Genomic DNA, 17,289 nt, shown 5'->3' on the forward strand with positions numbered 1-17,289 from the left:
TCTCATACATCACCTTAACAAAATAAAATAACACATCCACTACAAATGCAACTATTTACAGCTATATGCATCTAAAATGACCTAAATAAACCTTTAAACGAACAATAACTTAAGTGAAAATGGCCTTAAAAGTATCATTTTAAGGAGTTATCACACTCCCAAACTTAAGCTATTATTTCTCCTCGAGCAATGAATATCAATTAACACAAACAAAATGTCATGGCAATTTTCAATAGCAAGAGAGTCAAGACAAAAATCAAATTTCAACCCTTAGAAAAATTGGGTTCAACATGCTATACATATCAAGAAATCAAGTATTTTTCCCTAGGTTAAGAATATTTGTGGTCGTGTATGTACGTGATTGTATCTAATCTATACTTAACAATAGTTTTGTCCCGACATTTACTTATTCATTAAGCACATTTATACTCCCTTTTTTTTACACTGCTACGAGGGGAGTCAACCCATCACACCTACCATCCCACATTATAGGTGAAACGGAGCATACCTTCCACCCTCAAGCTAGTCAAGTAGAGTTATCCCGTGACTTCTTTCATTCACTCACAAGCATATGGCTGCCATTTATTAAAGAAAGTTCCAGGCACTACCACGAAGAAGAGGAGTGTCCCTTTACAGCTATGTCGAAGCATTTATTCATAATTTTAGAAATAAAGTAGTTCTCATTGATTTATCATTTTAGTTTAATTATAAATTTCAATACCAAGGTAACTAGAGTTATTTCATAAAAATTTCCTAAATTCCTTAAGTATAGAGGACATACAATCGTGTAAGAATAATTCAAAAAGCATCAAATCCTAGAGTCAGTTATATCATTCTCAATAGTTATTTACATTCAATTTATAGCCTAAAAAGTTCATCATCATCGGGTATCACCAAAATATTTTGCCTAATTGTCCTAACATTTACTGATGCCATGACATAATATCATGCTAATACTATCATGCAAATGTTCTACAAAGAACACTACCTCCCCCAAACTTAATGGAAGTATTGTCCTCAATGCTTAAGACAACTAATTACTTACTTAAACTAAATGCAATGCTATAAAATGCAAAATGAATGCAAAGGGAGGTACCTCTATTTTTTAATGTTAGTGGCAGTGTTGCAGTGGAAGTTCTGGCAGCTCTTTGTCTTATTCTCTTTTGGATGGGTGCAGGGATAGAATCGAAAGAAGTTGAATAATAGTGGGTGATATTAACATGCCCTGTCAAGGCTTTAGTGTGATGGCTGGTTTGGCGGGCAGATAGAGGTGCAGGTGCAACACTGGACTGGGGGTTGGTTCGGATGGTGCTACATGAGACTCTAGAGTAGGGGAATGATGGGCAGGATCTGAGATTGGCTCAGTAATGGGAGGATCAACATCATTGGGCTCATTGGATGCCTCGACATCAAATGCCATCAGAATTTCATCCGAGAAACCCGAGAAATTTCGTTCAATGTGGGGAATCATCTCTTGAAACATAGATTCCATTATAGCATCCCTGTGCTTAATATAACCAAATAAATTTATTATATCACCATGTAAAGCATGCAAATGAGTATGTTTCTGCTGAATAGCTTCTTCTAGAGCAAGCAGTCTTGCCTTTTCATTGGATGGCTTGTCATCCCCAGACTCTTTATTAGTAGTTACCTTAGACTTAGGGTTATCTAAACCCAACAACAATGGAAACCGAACTCTTGTTATGCCTGAGACACCATATAAAACTTCATCAAAACTAATCTCACTAACCTTTTTCTTGTGACATAATGTTGTAATAAGATTTGGAAAGACCAACACACTATTTTTCTTACTTAAGCAATCATGTACTTATTTAAATATAATCTTACCTACATCAATAGAACTTGTAACCATAATAGAGTGTAAAAGCATTAATCGTGGGAGAGTTACCATTATGTTATGGGTGGTCTACATGAGCTTATGCCTCATGAAATGGTTCCACAGTTTTGAACGTGGATGAAGAAGTTCCTTATTAATGGAGTAATGACTAGTTTGTCGTCCATTTCATGAGATATTCGAAAAACACAAATCCTCCAAGATTCCATCTTAAGTTTCACTATCGGAATCTCTTTCAAAGTTTGCATATTGATCTTTAACACCCTGCAAATGAAAATACCGATTAATGGAAGACAGTCCGAAAAGAATATATTTACCTCGGATAAAAACAAAATATTAATTGGGTTTGTAAATATTGGCATAAATCTAATTCACTAAAGAAGCATTAACGGGATCGGGGTGTCTTGAAAACTTGTTCCATTTTAATGGCTCAACAATGTCCATCACATCGGGCCCAAAGAAAAGTTTACGATTTTTTGAAAATTTGAAATTGTTCCTTTGTTACATTGTTGACAAACTGTTGAGGAATCGTAGCTTCAGCCTCCGAGGGTCTTGTGCGCATCATTTTTGTACCAATTTGAGAGTGAAAAGAAGAAAAATGTGAGAGCTTTAATTGCTTTAAGAGTTTCGACTATGGAGGAAAATGAGAGAAGAAGAATATGAAAAGGAAAAGTTATAAGAAATAGTGGGAGAGATGGAGTGAGTGGATGGTTAAAAAAATGAGTGGATGGGGGTAAATGGGTAGGTGGAAAAAAGAAAAAGTAAACTGTAAACATTAATGTGATGTGTAAGGGCAATGAAGAGAGAGAGAAATAAAAATAAGGAAATAAAATAAAAGAAATGAATAAAGTAAAATATAATATTTTTCCCTTAATTTTTTTTGTCTTTTCATCCCTTGATAACCGCTCTTTTGTACAGCCTCACTATTAATGGGTCCCTGCAGTACAAAACAAATTGTAATTATTTAGGAAAAAGAAATAAAAATAAAAATAAAAATAAAGATGACAATAAAAATAAATTCATTATTTATGCACAATCAAAGAAATTTAATGTCGTGGCATTGAAATTTGGTTTATTGGACCAACACAGTCAAGCGTCTTGAAGATAAAGAACTTACTTGTCACACAAAGGTGTACCTATGTTGTAAGTGTAATACCCCAAAAATTTAGACAATGACCAAAATGAAAATTTGGAAAGTTTAATGGTTAAAGTAGAAAATTTGGGAAAAAGTTTAGGGAATTAAGTGATAATTTCCTAAAAAGAATTTTATTCCATAAATATATGGTTTACTCTTGAGATTGGAGTTTTATGGAAATCATATTGTTGGATTTGGAATTTAGTAAAGAAAGAGTTAAAGCCGGTAAGAAATCGGTAAATTATGATCGAACTGGAATTTTACAAAAATTTGAACAATGTTATAAAATGGTTGGAAATATTATTTTAATATTTTATATCTGAGAAAGTTGGTTTGGAAATGTGCAATTTTTCAGATTTAACCGAAACAGTGGAATTTAGTGACTAAATCGCAAGATTTGAAAATTTAGGGGAAATTTCGGATATAAAAGTCAAAATAATTTATATTTGACTTTGTAATAGGTTAATAATAAGATGGTTTGGTGTTATGGTGAATAAGAATATTCATTAAGGGTGATTTGGTCTTTTCTCAAGTGAATGAATATTTTATTTTATTATAGTGGAATATAATTCAAACAAAGATGAAATGCACTCAAAATTTCATCTAAATTTGCTATCTTCTTCTCCAGCCAACGTGGGATTCTTCAAAGGTAAGAGCAAAGCTTCAATTCTATTTTCAAGTCATTTCTTTAGGATTATGAGTATGACGAAAATAGAAAATGATTATTTGCGGAAAACGCTATCATTTGGTACCAATATTGCATGATAATCTTGCTTGATTCAAATATACCCAAATCTGGAAATTTGGGTTTATACAATGGTTTTTGAAATTGATGATGATTATTGATGATTTTGAGGTTGTATGAATTGATGAAGAACATAAGGATGAGGTTAAAGAAAAACAGTTTAGATTTTGAGAATTACAGTAGGTTCAAAACTTCACCAGAAAATATATAAAAATAATTTGGAAGTTATTTTTATATATTGTGTTCATATATGGATCTAATTTTGTTTAAAACAAACAGGAATCAATTTCAAGTTTTATACAAATAGATATGAATTTTTAACTGAGGAAAGGCCAAAAAAGTCGGACAACAGAATTCTGTACAAAACAGATTCTGTTAGTGAACTTTGAAAATTCACCATAAATTTTACAAAATGAATTAGAAGGAGTTATTTATATGGATAGATTTTTATTTGAGTCTAGTTTTTAACGCAAGAAACGGAATTGAATTCCAGTGTCTATATCAATACAGAATAATGATTCTTTAAGGGTTGTGCAAGTTGTCTGAATTCTGGAAAATTGATGGGTTGTTGTGTAAGTGTTATATAATTGATGTACTATGCTGGAAATTGTTGTTAGGGAATTGAAATGAGTGTTAGTTGTGAAATAATTTCAATGTTGGAATTATTGGTATTAAAGAATTTAAGTGGTAAAATGGTGAAGGGCCATTTTGTGTAAATTGGACAAGTTGGTTCCAATGTTAAAAGGAATAATAAGTATTATGGATTTATTTTGGGATATGTTTATGTTAGTAAAATACTAACATATGTATCGTTATGAAATTGTAAATTATACAGATTATGATTGATTTGCAATTGAAGCAAGTCAAGTACAAAAAGGGTATATTGTGGACAATAGTGAGGCTCATATATTTTGAAAGACATAAAGTGTCAAGGTGAGTGCAATACATGCATGAAATTATACATGTATGTTTTATGCATCATAAGGAATACTTGCGATAAGTCGACCTTGTTTATATCGACATGATTTTATATCATTTTTTTTATAAATTGACATTGATATGTCAGAGTATGAAATTAAAATGCATTGATCACTGATTTTTGCATATGATTTTACCATGAATGTTATTTCGGGTATGAACTGCCCCATTGTTAAATATTGATAATATACTTTTCCATGGATAAATCAAATAAAATAGACTGTATGCCCAAGTCAGTTATTGAGGGACAGGGTATAGTTGGCATGCCATAGAGTCCAGTAGCAGGCTGCATATTCGGGAATACACTAAAGGATACCTAGTGTATATGGTGGGCACTACCTTATGTGTCATATTCGGGACTGTACTTAAGGATACCTAGTACAGATGGTGGACACGACCTTATGTGTCATATTCAGGATAGCACTACGGTGCTTATATTTGACTCGTGTACCCGGGGTCCTCAGGGTTGTATATTGGGCTATTGTCTATGGTTTATGGTTTATTGCTTAATAAATGGTAAGTATACAAATAAGCTTACGAGCTTTTGGATTAATGGCAAGCATATGAGTAAAATAACCTTACTAGCTTATGGAATTTAAATGATAAGTATTTTGGTAAAATAAGCTTACGAGCTTATGGGATAAATGGTAAGGGATTTTATATTATTTTGATCATGGTAAAATGATTTTATGGAAAGTCAATTTTTGACATTGAAAATCATGCATGAATTGTATTGCACCGTTAAATGTTTTAATTGCCTCACTAAGTTTATACTTAGCGTATGATGATTTTCACGCGCATGTAAAAAGCAAAGAATAAGAATAAAGAGTTCAAAACGACATCAAGCATCGAGAGGTATATTTCAATATCAGTAAGACATCCTTTTGTGAAATTTGATTTTAGATAGTGGCATGTAATTTATTTGCTTAATTTAATTGTTGAGTAAATTTTTGGGAATTTTTATAGTGATGAAAGGTTAATTTTTATGAGTTTTATATGTAATTTTCAGAAATTACTGTAGCATGAACAGTAACCACGTTTTAAGCCAAATTTCCAGATTGTTAAAGGGGTACCGATTCCCCTGCTACAGGGAATCGATTCCCCCACTGTTCACTGTTCATTATTCGGGTACTATTCATTATTCATAATTAAAAATATTTTGAATTAAATTGGTTACAACGAAACGTAATTTTTATGATATGATAATTTTATAATATCATTTACTATTTTAAGAATATAAATTTTAAATTTCTTTCGAATCGTAAAATGGTTTTAGAAAATACGGGTGACATCTATAATCTGTATAGGTATAATTATACGGGTTATGGGTGTTACATTTATTGGCATCAGAGCTATATGTTTAGCCGATTCTAGGACTAAACCGAGGTTGTTTTTGAGTTAAAAAGTGTATACATGCCACTAGGATGTCAAAAGTTACTGATATTTGTATATATACTGTGATGATGTTTATTGGGAGTAAAGTTACTTTTAATAATGTATGATGATTCTGACTATGTTCAGATGTTGGAATTAAGACAAAGTTTAGAAAGTTGAAAATGTTGAAAAGAAAGTCGAGATTTAAATCGATCAAAAAGGGACCCGACATGACTTATGTAAAACACCTTAGAAGGGTGGATGTTATAAGGGATTTTTCTTCATTATGTGGAAGAATTGTCACAGTGTTTAACAAAGTTTATGAATTGGAAGAATTGATTAAAAAGTTTGAATGACTTACAAGAAAAGTCGAATCGGATGAGGATCCAGAGGAGATATCTGAATGTAGTGAATGATTTTGAGGTTCTCCAGGTAAGCTTAAATAAGTGAGAAATATTTAAGCTAATCATTAAATTGTTTAAATCATTGATAATTTGAGTAAGAAGAAATGAATAAGCGGTAATAAGTTGTCCGCTAAAAGTTTAAAGAAAGATGAGTTATTAGTGAATCAAATGATTATGAGTTGGATTGGGAATATATATCAAGTCCATTAAAACTGGATAGAGTTACCTTGTGAAGGTAAATATGCAAAAATGGTTTGTCTAACATTCCATGATGCAATGAATTATTGTATGGATCGAGATTGATTCTCAAGAAATTGAAAATGTTTCAACTGTTCGAGAATAATTTCTATGGATCTGGATAGGTTATACAAGTTTCCTTAAGATGAAATAAGGAATTCTAAAGTAGAAATATTCAATTCTACTTGATATCGAGTGATATTATAACGGAAGACCCATAGGTCATGGTTATGGTCATGGTCAAGGTCATGATACAAGTGTTAGACGGACAAATAGTAAAGGTTCAATAAAGATTCAGGAGCTTATGTTTATGATGAATCCGATGGGATTAACGAGTTAAGATCACTTTGATCATGAGTTAGTTGTCTCTGCATTAAGGTTGGGTTAATGGTCGCAAGAAGCGATTAATTTATAAAAATGCTGAGAAATTAAAAATTTTAATGGTTGATAAAAAAGTGAAATCATCACTAATGTGATATCAACAATGGTTATGATTAAGATGATGTAAAAAGGATGCATAGCTTTTCTAGCTAAGGTGATAGATACTCAAGTATCTGAAGTAAGATCATATAATATTTCTATAACTCGGGAATTTCCATATGTTTCGTTTTAGATTTAATATTTGGGTTACCTCTAGATTGAGAGGTGGAATTCAATATTAATGGCTATCAAGGCATTAATCATGTATATATGGGTTCATATCGAATGATTGCAATTGAGTTAAGAGAATAAAGAACCAATTACAAGAACTGTTAGATTGAGGATTCTTTAGACCGAGTATTATACCTTGGGATAAACCAGTGTTGTTTATAAAAAAATGGATATATGCAATTATGCATAGATTATTGAAAAACAAATTTATTGATAGTTAAACAAAGTAACTATCAGGAACAAATATCCTATTTTGATGATTGATGACATTCGGGTATACTTTAATATAAAGATAGAGCATGATGCTCATATTCGTTTTGTGCTCGAGATAATTAAGGGGAAATGTTATATGCCAAAATGTTAAAGTGTGAGTTTTGGCTATCGGAAGTTGCTTTTATTGGTTATGTTGTCTCGACAGAATGTATAAAAAAAATAAAGCAATATTGGAGTGAAAATCCTCCAAAGAATGTTTCAGAGGTCCGAAGTTTCTTGGGGCTTACTAGTTACTATCGAAGGTTTGTGAAAAACTTTTCGATGATTGCTTATCCATTGACCAAGTTTTTGCAAAAGAATGTTTCATTCGTTTGGACTGAGAATTGTAAAGAGACTTTTAAAGCTTTAAAGAATAATGTAAACGGAAGAACAAATATTGGTACAACTGGAATCGGACAAAGAGTATGTGGTGTATAGTGATATAACTCATAATGGTATGGGTTGTGTACTTATGCAAGATAATAAGGTGGTAGCTTTTGCTTCTCGACAATTAAAGACGCACGAGAGGAATTATCCTACTCATGATCTTGAGTTAGTAGCGGTAGTTTTTGCTCTAAAGATTTGGCTTCATTATTTGTATGGTGAGAGATGCCACATCTACATGGATCATAAGAGTTTGAAATAATTGTTGACTCAAAAGAGCTCAATTTGAGACAACAAAGATGGATAGAACTTTTAAAGGACTATGATTTGATAATTAATTATCATTCAGGTAAGTCAAATGTTGAGTAAATTCACTTAGTCGAAAAACCTTTACAGCTTTGTGAGCTATGGATGTGAGATTATTGTTGAAAGAAAATGGTGCATTATTGGATGAATTGAAAATAAAACCGATGTTTTTATATCGGATAATAGAGAAAACAAAATGAAAGATGAAAAAAAATGAGACTAAAGACTTTGAAGTCAACTCTGATGGGTGTCTATTTTATCGAGGAAGAATTTGTTTCCCTCATAATGATGAATTGAAGAAAGATATTCTTTCTCGTGTATATTATTGTTCACTGACTATGCATATAAGTGGGAACAAAATATATCAGGATGTAAAGAGTCATTTTGGTGGCCAGGTTTGAAAAGAAACATTACTGAGTTGTTGCTACATATTTGACATGTCAACAAATAAAAACAGAGCATAAAGTGCTTTCGGAATTGTTACAACTGATTTCTATTCCAGAGTGGAAATAGTAATGAGTCACTATGGATTTTGTTAGAAGACTACCTCTGACATTAAATAAAAAGGATAGTGACTGGTTTATTAAATCGACACATTTAATTATTATGTGAATGGACTATGCATTGGATAAATATACAGAGTTGTATATCAAGGAGATAGTTTGACTACATGGAATTTCAATATCCATTATATCCGACAGGGATCCAAAGTTTATTCTTAAAGATTTTGGAAATAATTGCATAAAGTATTTGGTACTTGATTAAATTTCAGTACGATCTTTCATCCATAGACGGATGGTAAGTCAAAAAGTACTATTCAAATATTAGAAGATATGCTGAGTGCGTGTGTGATTGATTCCAAGGAATCATGGGAAAAAGAAAGTATTTGCTTTTAGTAGAATTTTCCTACAATAATAGTTATTAATTGAGTATCAAGATGGCTCAGTATGGAACTTGATATGGGAGAAATACCGAACACCATTAAATGGGTTCAAATTAAAAGATTGAAATCTTGTTGGCACAGATTTATTGAAAGAAATTGAGTATAAAGTGCATATAATTCGAGATAATCTCAAGATGATATGTAATTGGCAAAAGTATTATGCAGACTTGAAGTGATAAGAGATTGAATTTTATGAAGGTGATAAAGTAGTTCTCAAGGTATCATTTTGGAAAAAAATATTGTGCGCTCAAAAAGGCAAAGAAGAACTAAGCCTAAGATTCATTGGATCTTATGAGATAAAAAAAATTAGACTGATGGATTATCAATTAGCATTTATTATGGAGGTAATTGAGAACCAGAGTTGGACAAAGTACACAATATTTTTTCATGTGTCGATGCTTTGAAAGTATCGATCAGAGCTTTCACATGTCATTGCATCAGAGGAAATTAAAATCTGACCAGATTTGATTTTAAAGAAGAACCAGTTTGGATATTAACTCGAGAAATCAAGGAACTACGTAACAAAATGATTTCTCTAGTTAAAGTGATTCAGAAAAATCATAATATAGAGGACGTTACTTGGGATAGAGAGAATGATATGAAAATGTGTAGATATTTTTAAATCAGATTGAAGAATTTGATTAAACAAGTTCAAAATATAATGATGTGCATGATCTTTACAAAATTCTCAAAGTAAAGAGGAAAAATCAGAATTCAAGAAGTTGATAGAAGAGGTTTTTGCATAAGGCGAGATTATGTCTTACCAGTTCGTACAACCCTAAATTAGGGTTATGAATCTACAATGGAAAGTGCAATCCTCATAAAAGAGGAGTTAGTGTTTTCATAGAAAGTTTTAAAATTCAAGGACGAATTTTCTTAAGGAGGGGAGAATTGTAATACCCCAAAAATTTAGACAATGACCAAAATGAAAATTTGGAAAGTTTGATGGTCAAAGTAGAAAATTTGGGAAAACGTTTAGGGAATTAAGTGATAATTTCCTAAAAAGAATTTTATTCCATAAATATATGGTTTACTCTTGAGATTGGAGTTTTATGAAAATCATATTGTTGGATTTGGAATTTAGTAAAGAAAGAGTTAAAGTCGATAAGGAATCGGTAAATTCCGATCGAATTGGAATTTTACAAAAATTTGAAGGATGTTATAAAATGGTTAGAAATATTATTGTAATATTTTATATCAGAGAAAGTTGGTTTGGAAATGTGCAATTTTTCAGATTTAACCGAAACAGTGGAATTTAGTGACTAAATCGCAAGATTTGAAAATTCAGGGGAAATTTCGGATATAAAACTCAAAATAATTTACATTTGACTTTGTAATAGGTTAATAATCAGATGGTTTGATGTTATGGTGAATAAGAATATTGATTAAGGGTGATTTGGTATTTTCTCAAGTGAATGAATATTTTATTTTATTATAGTGGAATATAATTCAAACAAAGATGAAATGCACTCAAAATTTCATTTAAATTTGCTATCTTCTTCTCTAGCCAACGTGGGCTTCTTCAAAGGTAATAACAAAGCTTCAATTCTATTTTCAAGTCATTTTTTAGGATTATGAGTATGATGAAAATAGAAAATGATTATTTGCAGAAAACGCTATCATTTGGTGCCAATATTGCATGATAATCTTTTTTGATTCAAATATCCCCAAATCTGGAAATTTGGGTTTATACAATGGTTTTTGAAATTGATGATGATTATTGATGATTTTGAGGTTGTATGAATTGATGAAGAACATAAGGATGAGGTTAAAGAAAAACAGTTTAGATTTTGAGAATTACAGTAGGTTCAAAAATTCACCAGAAAATATATAAAAAATAATTTTGAGGTTATTTTTATATATTGTGTTCATATATGGATTTAGTTTCGTTTAAAATAAACGGGGATCAATTTCAAGTTGTATACAAATAGATATGAATTTTTAACTGAGGAAAGGTCAGAAAAGTCGGACAACAAAATTCTGTACAAAACAGATTCTGTTGGTGAACTTTGAAAATTCATCATAAATTGTACAAAATGAATTAGAAAGATTTATTTATATGTATAAATTCGTATTCGAGTATAGTTTTTAACGGAAGAAACAGAATTGAATTCCAGTGTCTATATCAATACAGAATAATGATTCTTTAAGGGTAGTGCGAGTTGTCTGAATTCTGGAAAATTGATGGGTTGTTGTGTAAGTGTTATATAATTGATGTACTATGCTGGAAATTGTTGTTAGGGAATTGAAATGAGTGTTAGTTGTGAAATAATTTCAATGTTGGAATTATTGGTATTAAAGAATTTAAGTGGTAAAATGGTGAAGGACCATTTTGTGTAAATTGGACAAGTTGGTTCCAATGTTAAAAGGAATAATAAGTATTATGGACTTATTTTGGGATATGTTTATGTTAGTAAAATACTAACATATGTATCGTTATGAAATTGTAAATTATACAGATTATGATTGATTTGCAATTGAAGCAAGTCAAGTACAAAAAGGGTATATTGTGGACAATAGTGAGGCTCGTATATTTTGAAAGACATAAAGTGTCAAGGTGAGTGCAATACATGCATGAAATTATACATGGATGTTTTATACATCATAAGGAAGACTTGCGATAAGTCGACCTTATTTATATCGGCATGATTTTATATCATTTTTTATAAATTGACATTGATATGTTAGAGTATGTAATTAAAATGCATTGATCACTGATTTTTGCATATGATTTTACCATGAATGTTATTTCGGGTATGAACTGCCCCATTGTTAAATATTGATAATATACTTTGACATGGATGAATCAAATAAAATAGATTGTATGCCCAAGTCACTTATTGAGGGACAGGGTATAGTTGGCATGCCATAGAGTCCAGCAGCAGGCTGCATATTCGGGAATACACTAAAGGATACCTAGTGTATATGGTGGGCACGACCTTATGTGTCATATTCGGGATTGTACTTAAGGATACCTAGTACATATGGTGGACACGACCTTATGTGTCATATTCGGGATAGCACTACGGTGCTTATATTTGACTCGTGTACCCAGGGTCCTCAGGGTTGTATATTGGGCTATTGTCTATGGTATATGGTTTATTGCTTAATAAATGGTAAGTATACAAATAAGCTTACGAGCTTTATAATTAATGGCAAGTATATGGGTAAAATAAGCTTACGAGCTTATGGAATTTAAATGGTAAGTATTTTGGTAAAATAAGCTTATGAGCTTATGGGATAAATGGTAAGGGATTTTATATTATTTTGATCATGGTAAAATGATTTTATGGAAACTCAAATTTTGACATTGAAAATCATGCATGAATTGTATTGCACCGTTAAATGTTTTAATTACCTCACTAAGTTTATACTTAGCGTGTGATGATTTTCTCGCGTAGGTAAAAAGCAAAGAATAAGAATAAAGAGTTCAAAATGACATCAAGCATCGAGAGGTATATTTCAATATCAGTAAGACAACCTATTGTGAAATTTGATTTTAGATAGTGGCATGTAATTTATTTGCTTAATTTAATTGTTGAGTAAATTTTTGGGAATTTTTATAGTGATGAAAGGTTAATTGTTATGAGTTTTATATGTAATTTTCGGAAATTACTGTAGCATGAACAGTAACCACATTTTAAGCCAAATTTCTAGAATGTTAAAGGTGTACCGATTCCCCTGCTACAGGGAATCGATTCCCCCACTGTTCACTGTTCATTATTCGAGTACTATTCATTATTCATTATTAAAAAATATTTTGAATTAAATTGGTTACTCTGAAACGTAATTTTTATGATATGATAATTTTATAATATCATTTACTATTTTAAGAATATAAATTTTAAATTTCTTTCGAATCGTAAAATGGTTTTAGAAAATACGGGTGACATCTATAATCTGTATATGTATAACTATATGGGTTATGGGTGTTACAGTAAGCTTTTAGATGTTAACCATTGACTTAAAGATCGTTCTATCATCTACATTTTTTATATCAACTGCTCCATGGGGATAAACATGATGCACATCAAATTGTCCTGAACATCTAGATTTGAGTTTTTTAGGGAAAAACTTAAGTTTGGAATTGTAAAGTAACACTTGTTGGCCAACATGAAAATGTCATAGCATCAGCTTTTAGTTGTGCCACTTTTTAGTCTTTTCCTTGTATATCATGGCCTTCTCATATGCTTGTGCTCTAAACTCTTCCATGTCATTGAGTTCCAGCAATCTTTGCTCCTCATCTAAATGAGCATCAAAATTTAACCTCTTAATGGCGCAATACACTTTATGTTCTAACTTGAAAGAGAGGTAACAGGCCTTCCCATACACCAAATTAAAGGGTGATATGCCTAGAGGAGGCTTGCAAGTTGTTCTATATGCCCAGAGTGCCTCATCTAACTTCGGTGACCAATTCTTCTGCCTTAGGTTCACTACTTTCTCTAAGATCTGCTTAATCTCGCGATTAGATAATTCATCTTGGTTATTCTTCTGTGGATGATATGTCATGGCAATCTTGTGACGGTCTTCATGTATCTTCAATGCCTTGGCAATTAACTTTTTCTCAAAGTGGGTTCCCTCATCACTAATGATGGCTCGAGGTACTCCAAACTGAGTGAAAATATGTTTATGTAAAAACTTAAGAATGATTTTGGAATCATTCTTTGATGTTACACTTGCCTCTACCCACTTGGACACATTTTATACATCAAGCAAGATGTAAAGATCACCACCAAAAGATGAGAATGGTCCCATAAAATCAATGCCCCAAACGTCAAACAACTCAATTTCCAAAATGTATTGCAATAATATTTCATGTCACCTAGATATGTTCCCAGTGTGTTTCCATTGATCGTATGACCTGTAAAACACCTGATCATCTTTGAACAAAGTTGGCTAATAAAAGTCTGACTACAGAACCTTGGCAGTGGTTATTGCTCTTCTAAAATGGCCTCCACTTGGACAATGGTATAGAATGTCTCGTTACTCCTCTTCAGGTACACATCATCTAATGTGCTGGTCAAAACAATGCTTGAATAAATATGGATCATCTCAAAAGTAGAGCATGGCATCCTGCTTGAATTTCTTCTTGCCCTAGCTATTCAAACAAAAGACAATAACCATTAAAAACAAAATTAACAAGGTCAGTGTACCATGAAATTTCTGTGGCATATAAAAATTTCTCATTAGGGAATTCCTCTTGAATATCTACAATGTCATGACATTCAAAATTGTTCTCTAGCATAGATAAATGATTAGCAACTTGGTTATCAATACATTTTCTATCTACAACCTCTAAGTAGAATTATTACAAAAGTAAGATCCACCTAATAAGTCTGGGCTTGGAATCCTTTTTGTTCATTAAATATTTTATAGTTTAGTGATCAGTGTGAACAATAACTTTACTGCCTATTAGGTATGATATAAATTTATCAAAAGCAAATACCTCGATAGGTAATTCTTTTTCGGTGGTTATGTAATTCATTTGTGCCTTATTCAAGGTACGTCTAGCATAATATATGACATGAAACATTTTACCTTGGTGTTTCCCCAAAACAGTTCATATGGCATAGTCGCTTGCATCACACATCAACTAAAATGTTGATGTCCAGTCGGGAGGAACTACAATGGGTGCTAAGATCAATTGTTTCTTTAGTTCAGTGAATGCACATAGGTATAATTCATCGAACTCAAAGGGCTGGTGATAGGGAAGCGGTGGCGGGTTAATGAACGTTGCTCTTGTTGAAGAATCAAACCTAGAAAGCTCTAGACTCGATTAAGAACAAAGGGGATGAATAGGGGAAGGTGGCAGCAGTAACTAGGATTCTTTAGGGTTTCTTCAAGGCAATAAGATTAGAACAAAATAAACAAAAGATAAAGAAATTGGAAATAAAATAAGATAAGATAATAAAGAAATCAAAAGATCTCCCTTACGAAGGTGGATGGTAAAGATGATTGATGGTGCAGATGGATTTGTGGAAAAATAGATGGATAAGTGTCCTATCGAACCCTCCTAGTCGCAATGAAAAGGCAAACTCGATAAATGGCTCTAACCAACCCTCCTAGTCGCGATGAAAAGGCAAATTGGAGTGTGAAGATTAATCTCCTTCACAAGAACTTGAAAGAACTCCAGGAGAAGAAGCTTCAATGGCACAAGGCAATCAGCACTTGCAAAAACGAACTCTCGTTGTATTATTAATCAAAGAAATATGATTTACAAAGTTGAATGAAGCCTCCTTTATATAGGGGCTGAATTCTAAAGGTCCTAAATAACTAAAGAATAAAATATTAATAAACTAAACATGTTTTAACTCTAATTCCTAATAAAATAATAATAACTAAAAATATTGTTTTAACCCAACCTTAATTCCTAATAAAATAATAATTCTGATCCTAAAAGATAATTAATCATCCTATATTAAATTATATTACAAATAATCAATATAAATATTGAAAATTCGTAATATTTACAAAATAACATATTAATCCCGTATAGGATTTCCTGCATGCACCGTCTTTAGTAAAATGGTCATATCTTGAGTTCCCGATATCGGATTGATGCGATTCAAGAACCGTTGGAAAGATAAGAGATAGAAGGTTGTATCTTCAGAAGACATGTCTACCGGATAACAACTGGATCCCCTTCAAAAAGTTGTTGTAAATCTGCTGCTATTAGACCCTTATGGATGAATGCTTGAACTGCAATTTGAAGCTTGTCTTTAAGAAGTTTTGTCCGGCCTCGTGTGATAGGGCCAAGTGGTATAGTAAATTAATCATCCTTAGCTTTAGGGCGTGTGGTGCATGTATCATCTCCCCCTTCCTTAAAAGGATTCATCCACGAATCTGAAATATAAAAAGGAGATAAGTTAGAAACATTAAAGGATGCACTCACGTTATACTCACCGGGAAGATCAATGCGGTAGGCATTGTCATTGATTCATTCAAGGAATTAAAATGGGCCATCGCCTCGTGGGTCTAGCTTGGATTTCCTTTGTGTCGGGAACCTTTCTTTTCTCATGTGAACCCATACCCAATCTCCTGGTTCAAAGGTGACATGTCGTCGGCCCTTGTTAACTCGGTTTGCGATTGCCTCGTAGGTTTTCTCCATCTTGAGTTTGGCTTTGGCGTGAATGTCTTTGACAAAGGCAGCATTCTTTTCACCATCTAAACTGACAACCTGATCTAAAGGTAAGGGAATAATATCCAAAGTAGTTAATGGGTTAAAACCATAAACTATTTCGAATGGAGAATAACCTGTTGTGGAGTGAATGGATCGATTATAAGCAAACTCAACAAAAGGTAAACATTCTTCCCAATTACAGGTATTCTTACCTACCACAGTTCTTATCAAATATCCTAGAATTCGATTTATTACTTCGGTTTGTCCATCGATTTGAGGATGACAATAAGTGGAATAGAGAATTTTTGTGCCAATCTTACCCCACAATACCTTCCAAAAGTGGCTTATAAACTTAGTGTCACGATCGGACACAATGGTGTGAGGAATGCCATGAAGGAGGATTATTTCTCGAAAGAATAAATCAGCAATATGTGTGGCATCGTCCTTTTTATGGCAATGAATGAAGTGTGCCATCTTTGAGAATCTGTCCACAACCACAAAAATACTATCTCATCCTTTCTTAGTGCGGGGTAAGCCAAGTATAAAAACCATCGATAAATCGATCCAAGGAGAAGAAGAAATTGGTAAAGGCGTGTACAAACCATTAGGATTTACCTTTGACTTTTCTTGTTTGCACGTGATGCATGATGCACAAATCTTTTCCACTGTTTTACGCATATACGGCCAAAAGAAGTGTTCCATGACCATATCAAGTGTTTTGTGAATACTGAAGTGTCCCATAAGTCCTCCAGCATTTGACTCGTGAACCAAGAACTCTCGTAAAGAGCCTTGTGGTATACACAACCTGTTCATGCGAAAAAAACCCATCTACAAGATAAAACTTGTTAAAAGCACCTTTTACACATTGTTTATAAATCTCAGAAAAATATGGATCGTTAGGATAA

At 32.4% G+C, this 17,289-nt stretch overlaps 1 protein-coding gene across 1 annotated transcript; it reads right to left on the reverse strand.

Annotated features, from left to right (window-relative positions):
- Positions 1-13,401: 13,401 nt before the first annotated feature.
- LOC120196583 lies at positions 13,402-13,773 on the reverse strand. Its single transcript, XM_039198356.1, has one exon. It carries the CDS (start codon positions 13,771-13,773, stop codon positions 13,402-13,404), a length of 372 nt encoding a protein of 123 aa, XP_039054287.1.
- Between the last annotated feature and the right edge of the window lie 3,516 nt (positions 13,774-17,289).

This window comes from Hibiscus syriacus, unplaced genomic scaffold (genome assembly GCF_006381635.1).
Source record: "Hibiscus syriacus cultivar Baekdansim isolate YM2019G1 unplaced genomic scaffold, ASM638163v2 tig00117034_pilon, whole genome shotgun sequence".
In the NCBI taxonomy this organism is placed as follows: Eukaryota; Viridiplantae; Streptophyta; class Magnoliopsida; order Malvales; family Malvaceae; genus Hibiscus; species Hibiscus syriacus.

What these genes read in the sequence shown, in the direction of transcription:
- LOC120196583 (XM_039198356.1), bottom strand. Translation starts at nt 13,773, where the DNA reads ATGACATATCATCCACAGAAGAATAACCAAGATGAATTATCTAATCGC.